At 48.1% G+C, this 19,017-nt stretch overlaps 1 protein-coding gene across 2 annotated transcripts in view; it reads right to left on the bottom strand.

Annotated features, from left to right (window-relative positions):
- Ptch1 (patched 1) overlaps positions 1–16,725 on the bottom strand; it is a 58,241-nt gene extending 41,516 nt beyond the window's left edge. The window contains exons 1-2 of one of the 2 annotated variants that reach the window (XM_059262757.1): positions 16,567–16,725; positions 14,852–15,044 (exon numbers count right to left, since the gene is read on the bottom strand). In XM_059262757.1, the coding sequence (XP_059118740.1) occupies positions 14,852–15,044; positions 16,567–16,725 (352 nt within the window). Of the gene's footprint in view, positions 1–14,851; positions 15,045–15,657; positions 15,841–16,566 lie in introns of those variants that run through there. The other variant, XM_059262755.1, reaches the window with a different exon arrangement.
- Between the last annotated feature and the right edge of the window lie 2,292 nt (positions 16,726–19,017).

The following is a 19,017-nucleotide window of genomic DNA, read 5'->3' as shown; positions in this document are numbered from 1 at the left end:
ACTTCAAACCAAGAGGTTGTTAGTAATAATAATAATAATAATAATAATAATAATAATAATAATAAATGTTTTTAAAGATAAAATAAAAATCAAACAACAAAACAGAGTCTCTCCCTCCCCCAACAAACTGCTTTTACAGCGAGGAGCTTTCTGTGCACATCAAGACAGTTTGTTTGATCAAACTTTACTCCTGACCCCAGGGCCTAAGCAAAGAAGTCTGTCTCTATTTAAAGCTCCCAACAAGTGGTCACAAAGATAAGAAATCCACTGCACGGTATATGTCACACTGCTGAGGACATCACTGTACACTTTCAAATTAAACTCTCATCATAGACGGTTTCAGAAAGGAGATTCTTGCCAGGTGGTGGTGGTGGTGGTGGCGGTGGTGGCGGTGGCGGTGGCGGCGGCGGCGGCGGCGGCGGCGGCGGCGGCGGGCGGCGCACGCCTTTAATCCCAGCACTTGGGAGGCAGAGGCAGGCAGATCTCTGAGTTTGAGGCCAGCCTGGGCTACAGTGAGTTGCAGGACAGCCAGGGTTACACAGAGAAACCCTGTCTGGAAAAAACAAACCAACAGAAAGGATACTCTCACAACAGAAAAATGTAACTCACAGGCCCTATTACCACCCTATGGTGTACGTTAAAATAAATGCACTCTAAGCAACTAAGTATCCACTCTGTCTCTGTGGGTACACATCTTTGTTCTCTTTGCTCTACTGGTAAATATTCATGAGTATCTTTTTACAAGATTTAATATTCTCAATCATGGGTATTTGTGTGTGTGGGTGGGTGGGGGGATATGAGCTATGCACTTGAGTGCTGGTATCCACAGAGGCAAGAAGGAGGACATCAGAACCCCTGGAGCTGGAACTACAGTGTTTATGAGCTACCCTATGTGGGTATGGGGTACTGAGTTCAGGTCCTCTGCAAAAACAGTATGCTCTCTTAATTGCTGAGCCCACTGTTATGAATCTCACCTATGTGACAATCAGTACCAGTCAATGCAAGACCACAACCATCAGTGATAAGGTGGACCAAGCAAGCAGAGTTAAAACTCTTCTTTAAAATATATGCTGAGTACCTGTGCCTTAATGTACATTCTAGGCTTAACATTTCACTTTGTATTTAACTGAGTGTTTTTGCCAAATGACTAGCTAACTTCAGTACATTTAGCTGCATCATTTCATGTCACCCACAGTTTTTTAAACAACTTAACTCACACAGCCACTATCTATTGACCTCTGAGTGCATAAGAAGTATGGCATGTGGTATGTACCAAGGAGTAGGAATGCTTAGTGGACAGGACCAGGCATTCCTCTCTAAGGCTCTGCTCCAAGAGGGCTACAGGGCCAGTGACATGAACAGGCAATGCCAAGAAAACCAAATTTCACGAAGAAAAATAAGGTGGTGTGGGGCAGAAAAAAAAAAAAAAAAAAAAAAAGCAATGCTGGGAGACAACATGCTGAAGGAAGGAGAGGGTGGCTGGAACCTGGTGAGAGCTGACTGTCGTTCATCACCAACTGCAGCATCCATCCTGTCTTACAGCAGCACGCACCCAGGCACCATGAGCGAGCTAAGAAACGGGAGACTTTCAGGACAGAGCAATGGTGAATCATGGCAGAAGGACAACCTGAAGAAGTCCCAAAGAACCCACTTCAGATGATTACAGCCCTGCAGACAAGAGCTGGTCTCCTGCCACTGACTTAAAAAGATCTCAAGAGCACAAGGGCTTGGGGGTGTGTGACCCCATTTACTACCTACAGCAAGTATCAAAGTTCTGTAATCTAAAAACAATTTGCTTGGGGTTTAGGATGTAGTTTAGTGACAGAAGGTTCAACTAACAAGTAGAGGGCCCTAGGTTCAACTCCAGAAATGAATGAAAGAAAGAAAGAAAGAAAGAAAGAAAGAAAGAAAGAAAGAAAGAAAGAAAGAAAGAAAGAAAATATATTTAATTTTAAATGGTATCTCTTTGGGCTACTTGAGACTGCCTGACTAAGAAAGTTATCTATATTAAAGCCCTGATCTCTTTCCTACCTACAAGGTCAAAGTCCCTCTTGCATACTTTTTAAATAAATAATTTAATGTTTACAAAATAATGCAGGAAAGTACCTATGGAACAAAATGAGCCATGAAATTCAGTATTCCTTAGTTAGTTATAGGGTCAGTGAACCATAGTGGCAGCCATGATTGCTGAGTAATGGTCTATGGATATTTACCTGATTTCTGAGAAGTTTACTCATTTTTAGTTTTTTGCAATGCAGACTTCCTTGTAAACAAGACCAAAAAAGAAAAAGGGAAGTATAGAGGGAAGGAGGGAGGGAAGGAAGACATATGAGAAGAAAAGACTTCCTAGACACATGAATTAAAAACAAGTTTAAGGGCTGGAGGGAGGCTCAGCAGTTAAGAGCAGTACTCCTCTTTTAGAGGACTGCGAGGTCAGTTCTCAGCACCCATTTCAGGTGACTCACAACTGCCTGCAACTCCAGCTCCAGGGGATCTATTCTAATGCATCTGGGTACCACATTTACATACCCACATGCAGACCACACCCACAAACACATAATCAAAAATAATAAAAGAAAAAAAGTAATGTAAGTTCAATGGCAGAGTGCTTCCCCAGCAGGTAAGAAATTCCAGGTTCAATCACCAAGTACTGAATAAACCAGGTATGGTGATGCAGTCCTGTGATCCCAGCCCTCAAGGTGGGAGGATCAGACGCTCAAGGTCATCCTTAGCCTTATAGTGACTTTAAGGAAGGATCAGCCTGGACTATATGAGGTCCTATCTAGTTAACAAATAAACAGGCTCAATACATACACCTTACTGCATCTTTTAATCCTTCTCATCCCTAAATGTATTATTTCTAACAATAAAATAATCACTAGTCTCTCTGAACAAGACTCAGGATTCCAAAACCCCAAATAGTCTTTTGCATTTGTGTGATACTGTCTGTCCGCAGAGCTCTTAAAATCACTATCTGCTTAGAGAAACTTTGATTGTAGCTGTAACTCCATTAACCCAGGCCAGCTGTGTTACACAGGCACAGACCTCAGTTTCCAGCACCACCACTGGAGGAGGGAGATCTAGGAGAAGGCCATAATGGGGCTGTAAGAGGCAGGCAGTACTGATCTAACCCAACTACTTTGCCAGCTTCCTTAAGCTCAGGGGTGACTGGAAGCATCAAATTCTGTATCAGTGAGTATACTAAGCTCACAGTTTGAGCTTTGAGAATGCAGGTAAATAACTTCCATCTTATTTACTGGACAAATTTGTTGGATTAATTGTTTAATTGTCACTAAGGAGGCTGCACTGTTTAACAGGACCCAATGGACCATAGCCTCGTTTTCCTTCTGATCCTGAGCCCTCTTTCTTTTAAATTGTACATATCATTCTCTACAAATTTAAAGCTGATGCCAGTAGTTTGAAAGAGGTGGGACAAGCTTCTGCAAAGAATTTCTCAGTCAGGCTCTGTGTGTCCTTTTCTCCTCAAATCATTGAGCATAGTTTTCCAAATGGAAGCATGGGGCAGAGCATTCAACTAAGCCATACCCTCCGGATGGGCACCATTCCAATCTACTACAGACCCAAGCTGCTTCCCCACGAGGTCCCACGCTGAAGTCACTGCCTTTCACACAGCCAAAGGAAAAGATGTACCCAGCATTCCCAATTAAATTTTTCAGCAAAAGCTTCTTGTGAATTACTGAAAGATGATCTGAAGTTTCAAATCAAGGTGTCGTGTTTCTCCCCCAATGAGTGAACAGCACAGGCAAACCAGGAGCATGGCACATACTCAGACTGTGTTGCACAAACAAATGAATGAACGACCTCAGAATAGGGGCCTGGGAACAGGCAGTCATCTGTACAAGATATTAATTCCCCCCAAAGCCCCCAAAAGTCAGTCAGTCAAAACAAATGACCCTTTCAGCCTGAAAAGTACCCACTCAGAGTCTAATTAGGAAAATGGGGTCTGTGCATACTAGGGCACATTCACATTTGATTAATCCTGTGAATTATCTAGCAGCCTCAAAGAGAGACTTTCAACCTTTAGCTGATTCAGTTCCTTCTTTCAGTGATGTGACTAGTTACCAAGAGGGCCAAAATATACACACTGCTAAAACGAAGAACTCTAAAATGATTGGCACTGGTTCGTTTCTAAAGCGAAAGAGAAATGGTAGTAATGTAGACAGTGAACTGGCTGAAAACTCTGGGTGGAGGAGGGTGCTGCTCAATGGTCAGGACCTTTTCTTTCTTTCTCATCATGAGAGTATGAAGTGCCTACCATGGGAATATGCTGGAATCAGACAGCTCAAAGTGTACTGGTCCCTCCTGAAAGGACAACCACACAAAAACACGTTGAAAGCAAAACACACTCACTCACTCATCCAGCCACAAACCACACCTCAGAGAGCTGAAGGCAGGTAGTGAGTGTGCAGGTACCCACCAGAGCCCTGGGCAGGCATCCATGTCCTGCCCACCCCCACTCCATAGACCAGCAGCTCCAAGTGCCATCTGTTACCAGCCAGGGCTGCTTCCTCTGAATGGTCTTCCCTGAGACCAAACCACTCACCCTGTCAGATGCAATCATGTCAGCCCAGTACTCTGCCACCAGGTCTGCTGCCTACAGCAGCTTCCAAGACAACCCTGCATCTGCTGGTGGCCCCTTCTTCATCAGAAATGGCAAGGGAAGGGTGTGTGTGTGTGCTCTTACCCACACCAAACTACAGTGTTTTCCTGACTTCCTAAAGTGCCCAGCCAGACACATCCTCTGTTCCTCACTGTGTGCCTGCCAGGCTGTGCAGTGCCCCAAGCTCCAAAGAACACCACCTCACCTGATTGCACAAGTCAAGTCTGATTATTCTGCAGAAAAGTGAGCACTGAGGGAGGTCCAACCCCTCCAGGAGGTGGAACCAGAAACCAACACAACTAATTACATCTAGTTAAGGCCTGAGTTCTTAATTAAAAAAAATAAAAAAGGGCTGCCTGGCATAGTGGTGCATGCCTTTAATCCCGGCACTTGGGAGGCAGAGGCAGGCAGATTTCTGTGAGTATAAGACTAGCCTGGTCTACACAGCAAGTTCCAGGCCAATCAGGGCCATATAGTAAGACCATCTCAAAACACCAAAGTAAATAAGTAAATAACAAAATGGGGCTGGGATCACTCAGCTGGTACTATGTTTGCTCAGAACATACAAACCCAAGCCTGGTGGCTCCTGTGAGTCAAACATTCAAAGCCATGTTCAGCTACATGAGACTCTGTCTCAAAAAAACAGAAACAGAAATCATCAAAACCCAAGTATTTGCTGGCCATGGCTGTGTATGACACCAATCCCAAATCCCATCTCAGTAAAGCCGACATCATGTCTGCTCTCCAGTCTTCGGAAAGCCTGTATCCAGCCTCTTCTCCTGGAGCAGGCATGCAGGGGAGACAGTAGAGTCCCCACCTTTTCAAGCAGGCTCCCTGGCCTCTGGGAAATGCCACATTGGCCTTCCCTGTGCATCTGTGCAGGGAGACATGCAGCACTGGGGGCACTTTCATGATTTTGTTGCCATCAGGATTAGCTGGATTAGGGGCCAGTACATAAGGACCCCCTGGTGCCAGGAGGAAGCTTCATCACCGGGTCAGCATGGTGTGTGAACTATATTCTGTCAACACTACCACTTCTTTCAGCCACCAACCAAAAAAGTGGGAGAGAGGAGAACAGAGAAAAATGCTCCGAGTGGAAAATGTACAAATATCTCACTTCATCCCCCAACAGGCATTTCAAAGTGTGAGCCATTCAGGGTTGTTCTTTCAAGCAAGGACCCTATTTGTTTTTGTTTTTCTATTTTATCTGTAAAGAATTTAGTGATTACAGATAGGAAGTGCTGCTGCCCACAGGGGACACACACACACACACACACACACACACACACACACACACCCCTTTTCCCTAACCAAACAAGTACTCTGGGCAGAGTCCCACCAATGAAACCTTGTCCTCTGTTCAAAACTCCTATGTCCAAGGTAGTCCCTTTTCCCTGAAGAATAAAACAGTGTCCCATCTAGTAAGGAATTCTCCCCACATTTAATGTGAAGGAAAACAATGTGGGTAGGAAAATAGAGCAGGGAATGAGGGAAGGACTAACAAAACCACAACTTTCAACTCCTCCCCTTCCCCCTTCCTGGAAACCCTCAGGTCCATTTTCCCACCTACCCCCATCCATACCCACTCATGAAGACCTGCTTGAAGTAAAAATCACTTGTAGAGAAAGTAAGGGGATTTCTGCAAGTTTGCACAAGCATGTGTATGTGTGTGCAATGTTACAGAACAGTTCCTCTTGCACAGAACTGGGCTGTTCCGTCAAAGCAGTACCTGTTATATTTCTGTCTTTCTCTTCTGTTTGGCGTATTCACCAACGAGAGAAAAGGAGGTAAGCTTTGGCGGCCCTGACCTGCAGCTGGGACACAATACTTTCGCACAGCCCTGCCGACCCCTGACATAAATTTTACTCCGCAGCTGGCACTTACACACTCAACATTACCATATGTATAGCTGCGCTGTGCTAATTATGCTAATCACCTGTCTAACTCGCTGCTGCGAAAAATGGTTGTATTTAGCAGTCCAGTGCTTACCAATGCAGCTTACTGTGTGGCTGAAATGTACATTCAGACGGCCCTGAATGGCAAGATTTTTCCACGTTGCTGGCTACATTCAGGCCTCAGAAAAATTTATTCAAGTCAACTGGTTTCGGTCCGCAACAAAAAAGTTACGAGAAAAAAGTGAGTGTGTTCTTGCCCTAACATTCTGGATCTGCTTGCAAGCAAAATGATAAATCAATTGGTGTGGGAAACAAAAAGGGAGAGAGATTTCTTTGGGGAGCCCATGTGAAACTGTAGCCTATTTTAAGAAAAAAAAGAAGAAGAAGAAGAAAAAGGGGGTCATCCTATCCCCCAAATCTCTAGAGAGAGCAGCTAACAGATATTTAGTCCTAATCCAGAGTCTCTCAAATCGCAAGCACTGGCCGCAGCTGAACCTGGGTATTAGACGTGCTTTTCTGGACCACAGATAGATTAAAATGACGTGTCATACTTGACATTTTTAACTAATTATAACAGTGTGAGAACTTCCTTAGGGGAAACAGGTAAAAACAAATAACTTCTTAGGCAGCTAGGGGGAAAAAAAGTTTTAGTATTTTCTTCCTTAGACTATTTAAGCCGAGGCATTCGTGATGTATAACTATTTTGTAAAGGTTTCTGATTTCCCAGTAAAGGAGCAAAGGAAACTGAGGAGTGTGGGAGGGAAAAGGTGGGTGGGGGCAGTCGGGGAGAGAAAGACAGGGAGTCAAGAAGCCTCAATTTCCTGTTTTTACTATTACCATTTCTTAAAGGAGTGCTCCCAAGCATGCTATGGATGGCTTTCTCAAACCAGGAAAATATTAGAGCACTTACTTTAACAATCGCCAAAATCCGATTTCCTCCTAACTCACAAAATATGTTCCTTTTTTAAACTGTGAGTCTGGTCCTTCTGAGGAAGGCTGAATACACGTTCTGTGCTCTCTCTAGATTTTCCATCTTTTAACTGTCTGTAGCATTATAAAAATGCACCTGGTGGACAGCACCAGAGGTGCCCAGCTGCCCAGCCCTGGCCAGTTGCAGCATCCTGACTTCCCTCCAGAAAGCACAGCAAACTGGAAAACCACCTCCTAGTGCTACATCACGCAGCCTTGTGATAAACACTGGGCTTAAACCCAGACGGCGAACCAACCCAGCGGGCTTTCTCTGACACTGCAGGAGGTCCTGAGGAGGGCTGGCCCATCTTGGCCTAGCTTCCCCTTACCTTTCAGTTTAACTAAGAGCAGATAGCAAAAGCACCGTTCACAGTAACTTAAGGATGCTCCTAGGAGAACCTAACTTTCTTCCTACTCACTCCCAACCCCTATGCTGTCCAACTTTTGTTTGTTTGTTTGTTTGTTTGGGCAGCAGGAGGGCTCTAGCTTTGGGCATGCTAGCAAGTGCTGTACTACTGAGCCACATCTCCAACCCCCTGTACAAAAGGCAAGCTGCTTCTCTATGGCGTTTTAGCACAGGATGCTGTTTGTTGCCTTCTAAAGTGTTAATTTATCTGGGTTTTGTACTTCCAAATCTTGATTGTGCAGCTCCTAACTCAAGGAGAACCACTGTGCTCAGTGGACAGACAGCCAATGGCCTGCTCTGCAACTCTGGGTCTCCTGCTTTTCTTAAATAGGAGATGGACCACCCTGCCTTGTGGCACGGAGCAGTGTTTACATTGCAATCCTTGACTATGTAATACATCTGGCATTTTTGGGCAGGATCCCTGAGCTAGTATCCAGAAGCTCTTAAGCACACTGACTGAAAGCCCATTTCTAGCTCCTGCTTTCTTCTGTCCAGGTCTCATCAATAGCTGCAAACCATCTCAGCTGCTAAGCTGAGCACATCTGTACCAGCTTCTTTGTGTTTATCCCAACAGGAGGGATACAAAGCATATACTGTGATATGCATGGAAACTTGCTTCTTCACTGGCCTCACCTCCACAGACAAGTGCCATGGGGCCCACAGGCAGGGTGGACTATTCAGTCCAATTCACACCTGGGCTTCTGGATTACAAGTAAGGCCCTGCCTTCTCATATTAAATCTCTCCAACAACCTTGCCTTTCATCAGAAGGTACCTGACTGTCCACCAAGAAACAGTTTCCCTAACACAAGGCAACTGTTTTGCCAACTATGCTCTAAACTCCATTAAATCCTAACATCACTACCCTAACCCCTGACCCCCAAGGGGCAAGGGATGGGATACAACTTTCTGGACAGTAGACTCCTGCACACCTCACAACATTCAGGCAGTTTCTCAATGGCAGCATTTTACTGTCTATCTAGGAAGGCTAATTTTTTTTTCTGCCAAATCTACTTAAATGTAGATATGCAGGAAAAATTTAATATAATGTAGTATAAAGGGAATATCAGTCTAATATAAAAGGATCCACAATCTGATTTGAGAGGGAGAAACCCAGTAAGGAACCCAAATTCAGAGACTGGCAGCAAAAAGGCAACAGAAGAGCTTGTATTTCTGGGGCAATCCTGATTGTATCTGTGCATTCAAAAAATGTTGGCACTGAGAAGACTCCAAGAGCTTCTTCCTTCGGTCCACACTGAACTGCCTCCCCAAGTGGAACCTTCTGAACTCTGGGGTGTTAACAGAGCTCTCATGAGGATGAAACATCTGAGGCTATAGAGTCAGCCAAAAACAGGGTAAGATAATCAGTCCCTTCTATCTCTATCAAAGCTCTGGATTTCCACTGGCTCTGGTGGGTGTTCCATTTAGGGAAAGGCTGAAGTAGGGTGCCTGGGTGGAAATGTATGGTTTGTGTCTCACTTAGCAGCTCATAGATGGTACAGGGCTCAATTCTCCCCTACATCATGTGCCACAAGGACAGGGGGCTAAGACTTACTTCATACACTGGTCATTTTATACACACAGAAAGAACATGTCCTTATAAGTCTGAAAAAATGTCAGGGATCCTCCGCAGGAAGAGCAGCTCTTCTGCTGGTAGAACCCAACAGAGTACTCCATGGACCCCGCCACCCCAGGAGTATGATGGTTCTGCAGCTAGTGCCTCACACCACTGGTTCAAAGGACCATCGACCAGTTCTTTCCTAACTGACCAGATGAAAGACCTTTTCAGAGTTGACACACTTCTGAGGAAATGAACTTGAGCAATTTAGGAGTGAGTGGGTAGGAGCAAGGAGGGTAGGAGGGGTGACAAGAAGGGAAGAGAGAGGGAGCAACCTGTCAGGAGCCTGGAGCAGGCACTGGAAATGACAGCAGCAGACATGAGAATCCTAGGGGTACAGTGATTTTTAGGGACCATCTCCCCCCACTTAAAGTGTCAAAAGAGTGTTGCCAAGAGATCAAAGACTTTTGTGAAAAATGGCTTCCATGAAATCTAGTCTCCTTCAAAATAACTGTAAAATATTGTATTTAAGAGCCCTGACACATCACCCCCTGAGCAGAGCACACACATCAGGGGTTCACTCTCAGGCACTGACCATGTGGGAGGCAGCCACAAGAAGCCCCTCTGCACCCAGAAACCCCTCTCTACAGAACTTTGGAACCCCCACCCCCAGTAAGAGAAATTAAGCAAGAGGGAGTAAGTACCACCTCACCCAAAGTGGATAGGGTTCCAGGGGTCATGGGCAGGTCAGCATTGAAGGAGAAATCCAGATGAAATATAAACATGGTATTGTGGAGAGCAGACCAATCTCCCTAGCTCTCCAGCCAGCATTAATCTCGGCATCAGCTGTGGTGTATAACCTAAACACACAGACCAGGCGGCTCATACATCTGGGAGCTGTCGTCTCCTGGAAGCTCCAAGCAGCTCTGGATGCATCTGAAACAGTCCATGACCCAAACTGGCTTATGAACAGACTTCTCGGTGTGTCAAGAATGGTGGGCAGCGTAGAGATGGGTTCAGAGCTCACCAGCTGCCCTGCGTGGGGAATACCTGAGCCACCTGCTATTTTTTGCAAGCAGTTATTGGTGATTTTTACTTGTCATTCACTTTACTCTGAGTACAAAGGGAATAGAGTAACAACAACTTGGTTGCACCAAGTGTACACTTGCTCTTTGAATAACCACCTCTTGTTCATCAAATTGTGCACACACACACACACACACACACACACACACACACACACACACACACTGGTGCCTTTGCAGACCCAATTAGACCTGCAAAGCACAAGTCTTCTACCCAGTCATATATCATCCAACTCAGGGGTTCTCAGTTGGGGCATCTAGCAATGAATGGGGCTTCTGACTTAACTAGGACAGCGCTGCTGGGACCTAGTGGGTAGAATCCAGGGGCTCTACTGAACACCCTTCAGTGTGTACAGCCTCTCACAGAGGAGTATTATCTAGTCCCAAATGGCAAGAGTGCCAAGGCTGAGCAACTGAAGGACAGTGGCTCTAACTGCAAAGCACACAGAAAGCATACGGTACAGAATTGAGAGTGCAACTGCCCATCAAATAAGCTTTTTTTTTTTTTTTTAAAGTAAAGTCTTCTATTTCTCTTTAGTAAATTCTCATCCTCCTCCCCGATACTGGCCTTAAAGCCCTCAACAATCAAACACCAGGGCAATATGGAGTCATTTCAAGGTTGTTGCCCTTTTCAAAAAAGGAGGCCAGGCGCTGGCTAAGCTTTTATCTCAGGGAGATAAATGAAGATTCTGTCACAGGAGTACCTTGACAACAAACTTGTGACAGAGAGCTGGAGGAGAGGGAGGGAGTATGCAAAGGGAAGCAGATATTAAGGAGAGCAGGAGGGCAGATCTGCTAAGTCAAAAGAAAGAAATGCCACTGGGAAATGCGAAGGGTTTAAAAAAAACAAAACAAAACAAACAAAAAAACTAGTTTCTTTCAGCACCCTAAGAAGCAAATACAAGCACTTCTGATATCAGGAAGAGTACCAGGAGATAATTAAGAACTACAGATCCAGCATCTTGAAGAGCGAGCCTGTAGGCCCCAGCCACTCTCCGTGGCACACACCCCTGTAGATCTTCCAAACCATGGGACGTCCAACCCCCACTCAGTCACTCCCTCGCTGGTCACTGGAAGATGAACACTTGAGGCCACCATCCTCTTCCTTCTGCCTAGAATGTCCTTCACCTCCACCCTCCCAGCCTGGGACCATCCTGGAAGTCTCCACTGATTTCCCTAACAATGTGGCAATTAAGCATCTACTGACTCATCTATAGATTGTCATCACCCTTTCTCTCAAGGGTTTTGGGCAGTGCCTGGTGCAGAGTAGGCACAGAGAACCCACACTGACCAAATACTTCTAGGTGGAAATCACCATTTGTGATTTTGTGTTTATGTGCCACCATGTTTCTGTGACAGCAGGTGCCCAACGACACCAAGATCTTTATCAAACCTTTTTGGTCCATTCACAAGTAAGCTCTTGTTGACACCTGTGACGTGCAAAAAAATACACCCTAAGACTCAGGTTGTCACCTCATATATAACAGTCATTTTCTTGAAAGGCAATTATTAAACCAACATCTTAACAGAATCAAAGCATTATCACTTATGCATGCATAGACGCTGTGAGAAGGGAGGGGAAACTCTGTGGTGAATGGACTGACTGTCGTAATAAGCTCCATTTCTTCAGGATGATAAGCCACGGCTGTCGAGGAGATTCCTTAATTTTCTGGTCATATTAAAAATATTTTGGCAGACAGAACACACACAGTAAGCCTGTGTATAGACACACACAAGCACAAAGGCAACTCATCACAGGAGAAATAGCAACCGTTCTGTCTCTCCAGCTTCCCTTTTCTCTTACAATCTGTCTTTGCTCTCTTCTCATCTTATCTGTGTGTACAGCAAGCTCTTGGCTCTTGTAATCACACCCAGAACCTGAAGAAAGAATCATGTCACAGATGACTTCGCTGACAGTGATCAAGAATTTATCTAAGAGACTGAAGCAAAGATGAACCTGAACTTGGGCCTACTGCTCACTGTAACTCACTGACCTCCATTACCCATAAACACTGGGAATTTACTCCTAAAAGCAAAGGCTCACAATATAACATTAAGTTCCATATACCATAAACAAGACCTCTAGTTACTATGACAATGGGTTCCCCTAACCCAATTTATAAAACTTGCTTCTTGTAGAAGGCAAGAATGAATAAATGAATGAACGAGGCCAAGGCAGTATCAGACTAAATGACCTAAATCAATGGTAGGTAAAGTGAACATGACTGGACATGTAGATGACCATTCATGGTCATAATCTGGAAAGAGTGACAACTGTTATACGGAACATTATACACATATATGAGGTGGCTCAGTGGAGGAGGGTTTGCCTAGCATGACGGTGCCCCAGGTTTGTACTAGTGTGTGTGTATGGGGGGCGCCCTCAAGATGCCAAAAGCAGGCCAGGGTGTCTGCCTCAGGTGTGTCCCCCTTACTGAACATCTTCCCACTTAACTCTGGAGTCCCTCTTCATAAATCTCATGTCATTCTTGAAACAACTGCTCCAACTACTAAAAAGCAAATCATTGTATGGTCATGGTGTGGAAAAAGCTCTATTTCTACACTACAGCCCTGCTGGTCAGTTCCCGTGCTGAGGACCTTAACTTTCCTTTCCGGAGGTCTTGCAGGCCGTGGCCTGTTCCTACTACAACACCCTGTTGCCTCTTGTCTCTCTAGTACCCCTGCCTGCCTCAAGACATCCACTAAGGCCTTTTTTTCTTCTAATTTAACTTGCATGGACCAGTTCAAGTGTAAACCTGAACTCAGTGAAAAGGCATTGAGTTCCAGAAGTCTGAAGCACAGGACACTGGGCACTGTCTCCCACCACAGTGCCTAAACAGTATAGAAACTCAGGAAATTTGTTGCTAGGGGACTTGTGGGTGCTCAATAAAACTATTCCCTGAACTACCAATGACAAGGAAGCAAAGTGGGGTAAATTACCTAATGGAATCAATCCAAAAGACACTTGTATTCATTAACCAAGCTACTTAAGGCAGGAATGTGTTCTGCTCGTAACGATTTGGATTATTATTTTAATTGTCACTTTTCAACTATTATTTTAACTGTCACTTTTCAACTAACTACTCCAACACTAGTTTGCAAAACATTGAAAGGTGAATATTCTCAAAGGTTAGTTTCCAAGACCATCCTGAGGAATTACTCATTAACTCCGGTTTCCCAATTCTGTCCTCGGTGGCTTACAGTAGACATGCACCAGATACTTGGGGTTGAAATATCTGCTCAACTACTCTGATGCCCAAAGCAGTGTTTGCCTGAGGCTAAAATGTTTTCAAACAAGGGATTGATAAGTTTCAAAGAGATAACTGAGAAACGACCAACGAAGAAAAAAAGGAAAAAGAAAGCCTATAACCACAAAGGGCATAAAAGCGTCCATAGTGGTGGGGGTGGGGGGAAACGGCGAACCTATTTTCAATTTACAAGTCCTTTTCTAAAGCAGGTCCCCAACCCCCCAAATCGAGGAACGTGGATAAAAGACGGGCACACAAACCCCAGGGGGAGCTCCCGTGGCCCCTCCCACCAAACCTGCATTCTTTAAAAAAACACATTTCTTTCTTGAAAGCCTGCCAAGCCTCCCCCCCAGAATAATTCCATTTAAAAAGCCCCCACCCGCGAGGAAACATTAATCTACTTTGCAAACACGCGTTCCAGTTTGTGCTTTACTATTTTTTTTTCAACGCCCCCCCTCCACCGCCCCCTTTTTTTTGTACCTTGAGACAAATGTTTTTTTCCCCCAGAGTTGAAAGCAGTCCAAAAACAGGACCACACACGCGGCCGCCTCTGCAGGCCCGCGCAGCGCCCGCCCCCCGCGCGCCCCGGGGGCGCGCACACTCCCTGCAGCTAGAGGGGTGGCCTTGCCCTCCACCCCCTCTCCTTTCTCCGCAAACGCGGTGGGTGGGTGGGGGGAGGGAAGGAAGTCGAGCGCAGAAGCCGAGATCCGAGAGGCCCTCCTCCGGCCGCTGGGACCCTGGCCAGAGCCAGCCAGGCGGCGGTGGCGGACCTCGGGGACCCCCACCCCCACCCCCGCGGGCCTTGCCGAGTGGTCCGTCCCGCGCAGGGGCCTGGCGCCCCCGCCACTCTCTCCCACCACACCTAGCAGGCGCAGCGCCCCGAGTAGATTACAGCGCGGCCTTTGTCGGGCGGGCCTGGCCATAGGCCAGGCATGCAAACAATAAACAGTCGCCCCTGGTGCGGGCAGGGGCTTCGCTGGCCACAGCAAGGCTCTAGGTACAGGCTGGCAAATATCTTTATCAAACACAGGGAAGGGAAAGAAGACGAAGGACGCGCGCCGGGTCTCTTACCTTCCACCCACAGCTCTTCCACGTTGGTCTCGAGATTAGCTGCCTTTAATCCTACAGCGAAGGCCCCAAATATGAGGAGACCCACAACCAAAAACTTGCCGCAGTTCTTTTGAATGTAACAACCCAGTTTAAATAAGAGTCTCTGAAACTTCGCTCTCAGCCACAGCGGTGCTTTCCGGCCAGTAGCCTTCCCCTGGGGACGAAGCAGAAGGGAGGAGTGAACGCCTAGGAGTCACTGTCCGTGCACACCCGCCTGGGGACCCCCCACCCCCAGCAGTGGAGGGCGTGGGCGGCCGTGGCTCAGGGAGAGCCCCAGGGTCATGGGGGACTAGGTTGTAAATCAGAGCGAGGCTGCAGCGTGGGAACTACACCCTAGGGACACAGGGCGCCCCCACGCAGCCTGAGCACCATCCCTGAATGAGACTTGGGGTGCTGGGGAAAGAGGCTAACAGAGGGAGCCAACAAAAGCAGACAGGCATTAGTGTCTCGGAGCTGGAGAGGTAGGGCCTGAGTGATCCTAGTGGAGAAGCCCAACACTAAACCACCAGGCCACGACCCCCTTTGCCGTAAGTCCAGCTACAGCCGTTCGGCCTCTTCGGATACCCCGGAGGCGGGTGAAGAGCGCAAGCGCACTTAGGGACAATATACAGCGACCGTGGACCTTAGGGCCTCTGGCCTGGCGTAGCTGCACGCGGGGGTCCACGTGGTAAGCCCGGCAGCCAGAGCTCGCTCCAGACACTTTTCCACGGCTTTGGGAGACGCCACAGGAGTTCAGTTAGGAAGTGCAGCAGCCATCTGCAACTTACACTATTTGTGCTCTGAAGAGGGCGGCCACAAGGATCTTTCCCTCCTCTCCCACTCCCTCCTGGTGAAATCTTTAAAAAAAACAGCCGAGTGTACGGGGAAGAGGCCCAGGCCGGCGCCGGCGGGGGTCCTGGCTGGGCGCAGGCTGCTCTCGGGACAGCGGTGCCCTGGTGCTGGCCAGGGACCCTACGGGCCCCAGGCTAGGTGCTCGCCTTCCCCGGATTCCACACATATCAGCCAGCCTCGTAAACACAATGAACCCGGCCGTTCCGCACACCAGCACCGAAGATTTAAGGTGGCAACTTGTTTACAATTGCCCCTCTCTCCAGCAGGCTGGGAGAAGAGGCGGCCCAAAACCTGGAAGAGAGGGGACGTCCTCTCCCGAGAATAATTTTTAAGGGAGCAGAGATTTCAAGCTCAACGAAAGCAGAACCGGCTGCCAAAAAAGGAAACCACCTTTACTTTGGCTCCCTCCCCTCTGCCTCTCTCCGCCTCTCTCCACTCCGCCTCCCCCACGAAGAGGTTAAGAAATGTGGCAAAGCGGAGATTTAGGCTACAACCGAGGGCAGGGGCGCGGGTGAAGGGTGCTAGAGCCGGGGGCAGTGCTGCACCGCGGCCGCCCTGGAGGTGGTCCACTCAGGACGGTTTCCAAAGCTCCGGAAAAGGCACACCAGGGAGGGCGTGTGCGCGCGCACACACCACACACGCACATACACACGCACGCACGCACCCCTCCACCCCCTGCGGACCTCAGACAGCCCTTTCCTCCGAAGTCCGGAGGGAGGGTTTGAAAATTTCAGCCTTCACTTGTCTTCTGCTTTCTCAGGAGGGTGTCTGTGTGCGTGTGTGGCAGGGATCCCAAAGAGGAAGAAGAAGGAAGAGTGGAGAGGGAGGAGGGAACAGACGAGCACCTTGGAAATCTGCTCCAGAGCGAAGGCGGCGTCGCAGTAGCTGGGCCGGTGCAGATAGTCCCGGTCCGGCGCGGCGCAGTGCGGTCCCCCGGTCCGTCTGCGCCTCCCGCCGCCGGCCTGCCTGCCCAGGGCCCCGGCGGCGTTACCAGCCGAGGCCATGTTGCCGCCGCCGCCGCCGCCGCGGGCTCCGGGCGCGCCTGGGCGCTCGGCTCGCGAGGACGCTGCTGGCCGCCGGGGACTCCGGCTCCGGGTGACAGACCCGCTGCTGCCGCTCACACAGCGGGCGCTGCGGGTGCTGCGGCCGTGGCCGCTGCCGGGGACTCAGACCCTGCGCCTTCCATTGCCACATTGCGCGTGGGTCCCGAGGTCTCTGCGGCCGCCGCTGCCCACATCCAGCTCGCGGGAGGGCGAGAGCCGGCGCTTCCACGGCACGCCTCGCGGTCCCCAAGTCCCCCCAGACGTCCCCGCCCCACGCCGCGACCCCTTCACGGCAGAAGGCGCGCGCAGACCCCCGCCACTCGCGCTGGCTCCCTCGGCGCCCGCTGCCGGCGACGCGACGGTGCCCGGCGGGTCTCAGCGATGCCGGGCCGGGGCAGCCGCTGCTGCTGCTCCCGCTGCTTCTGCGGCTGGGGTTGGCGGTGGTGGCTTCTGAAACGGCTGCTCGTTCTCCGACTGCTGGGTTCGCGGTGGCTGCTTGGTCCCGGACTCTGCTTTCTTGTTCTCCTCACCGACCCGCTGGACCATTCTGTCCCCGCGCCGCGCGCCTCTCTCGCTCCCGGGACCTGGGGACTCTGCTCTGTGTGTGTGCAGCGGGCAGCGGCCGCAGCAGCTCCTTGACTCAATAGATGAGATGGAAGAAGAAAAAAAAGAACTCTCTCCATTTGGAGAAAGAGGAGGAGGAGGGGAGGGGGTGGAGGGGGAGAGAGCGAGCGAAAGAGAAAAAGGCTGGAACTCCCGCCCCCGGGGCTGTCAGATGGCTTGGGTTTCTGCGACGCGATTGGCTCACGGAGGGCAGAAATTACTCAGCAAACATGACTATTATTAGCTGCTTAGCAACAGCTCACCAAAGTAGAGAGACCACCCAGGTAGGCAACCCCCGTGTGTGCATCCCCGGCTGGGGTGGGGGGGCCCGCTCAGCTCCAACCTTCTCTCATGCAATACTTCCATTAAGGAATGCTCCCTCCTTTCTTTCCTATTTCTTTTCTTTTCAACAGTGTCTTCTTTTTGTGAGACGCCTTTTGCGAGCGCGCGCGCAAACACACACGCACACGCTCACACATACAGGAGCATTTGCCTCGCGATAGACACGGGGGATATGTAATATTTTTTAAGCGCTTAAACAATTTCTGAGATTCCTCAAAGAAAACCCTTTTAGAGGCACTTTGGCCTCAAGCTGCAGCAAATACTGGGAGGTCCGCCTTGAATTCCCAGGCTTGCACCAATAATGACAGGGTGGTGGATAGTGCGCCAGTGTGTGCCAATTTTTTTTTTCTCCTCTTTTCTTTTATAACCAAAGGCAAGACTTAGACTCTCGCAGGGAACAACGCCTCGTATTAAGATAAACAAAATGGAAAGTTAAAGAGGAGAGCAAGGATGTTGGGAAAAGCCACCCTTTAAAAAAAAATCCCCTGCCCCCCCCCGCAAAGAAAAAAAACACAATACAGTCCAATTTGAAAGAGTTTGTAAAGAGAACCCAGACACATAGTCTCGTAGAAGTAGAGACTTTTTATTTGAATTTTTAATATATAAAAAGAAACAATCTTTTCAGCAGTCCAGAGAAATGGAATTGAGAAATTTCCTGATTATTTGGGTTTCATCTGGACCCTCCGCCTTTGAATTAACCACGTTTTTAAAGTCAATTTTAGGCTTTTTTTTTAAATTACAAAACTTGGTGTGTATCCTGTAATTTTTAATAGTGTGACGTAGGAGAGAATAAAGGCTTTGATGACGGATCCATTTGAAACAAATTGTGCACAGATCTCGAGGATTTGTCCCAATATTGCGCCCAGTGTCACCAAGACATCCCGGGGATTCGCTTTACGTTGAACAAAAAACAAGCGACTTTCGCGGGGTGGGGGTGGGGGGTCCTGGAGCCAGTAACAAATTAAACCGTCTACACATCTACGCTCTTTAAGGGGGGAAAAAAACCCCAACACTTAAGGAAGCACATTCCATTCTCCAATAAGTTTTCAAGTTAAGTTCCTCCCTGCAGTAGACACCAGACCCACAAACACTGGATTCTGCTATATCCTATTATTTTTCTTTTCCCACTTGAACTGTAGAGGGAACCGTAGTAGTGAGAAGCCAACTGAAGCCGTGAAATGGGGCGGTGTGGCTTTAAGATGCACACGGTGTGTGTTCATTGAAAAAAAAAAAAAAAAAAGAAAGAAAAGGAAAGAAAGAAACCCAGATGGAGGGAAAGGGGGAGGAGCGGGGGTGAAGGCGGAGCCT

This window comes from Peromyscus eremicus, chromosome 5 (assembly GCF_949786415.1).
Source record: "Peromyscus eremicus chromosome 5, PerEre_H2_v1, whole genome shotgun sequence".
Classification (NCBI taxonomy): domain Eukaryota; kingdom Metazoa; phylum Chordata; class Mammalia; order Rodentia; family Cricetidae; genus Peromyscus; species Peromyscus eremicus.
The sequence above is the reverse complement of the archived record's forward strand: the minus strand, read 5'-3'. Positions and strand labels throughout refer to the sequence as shown.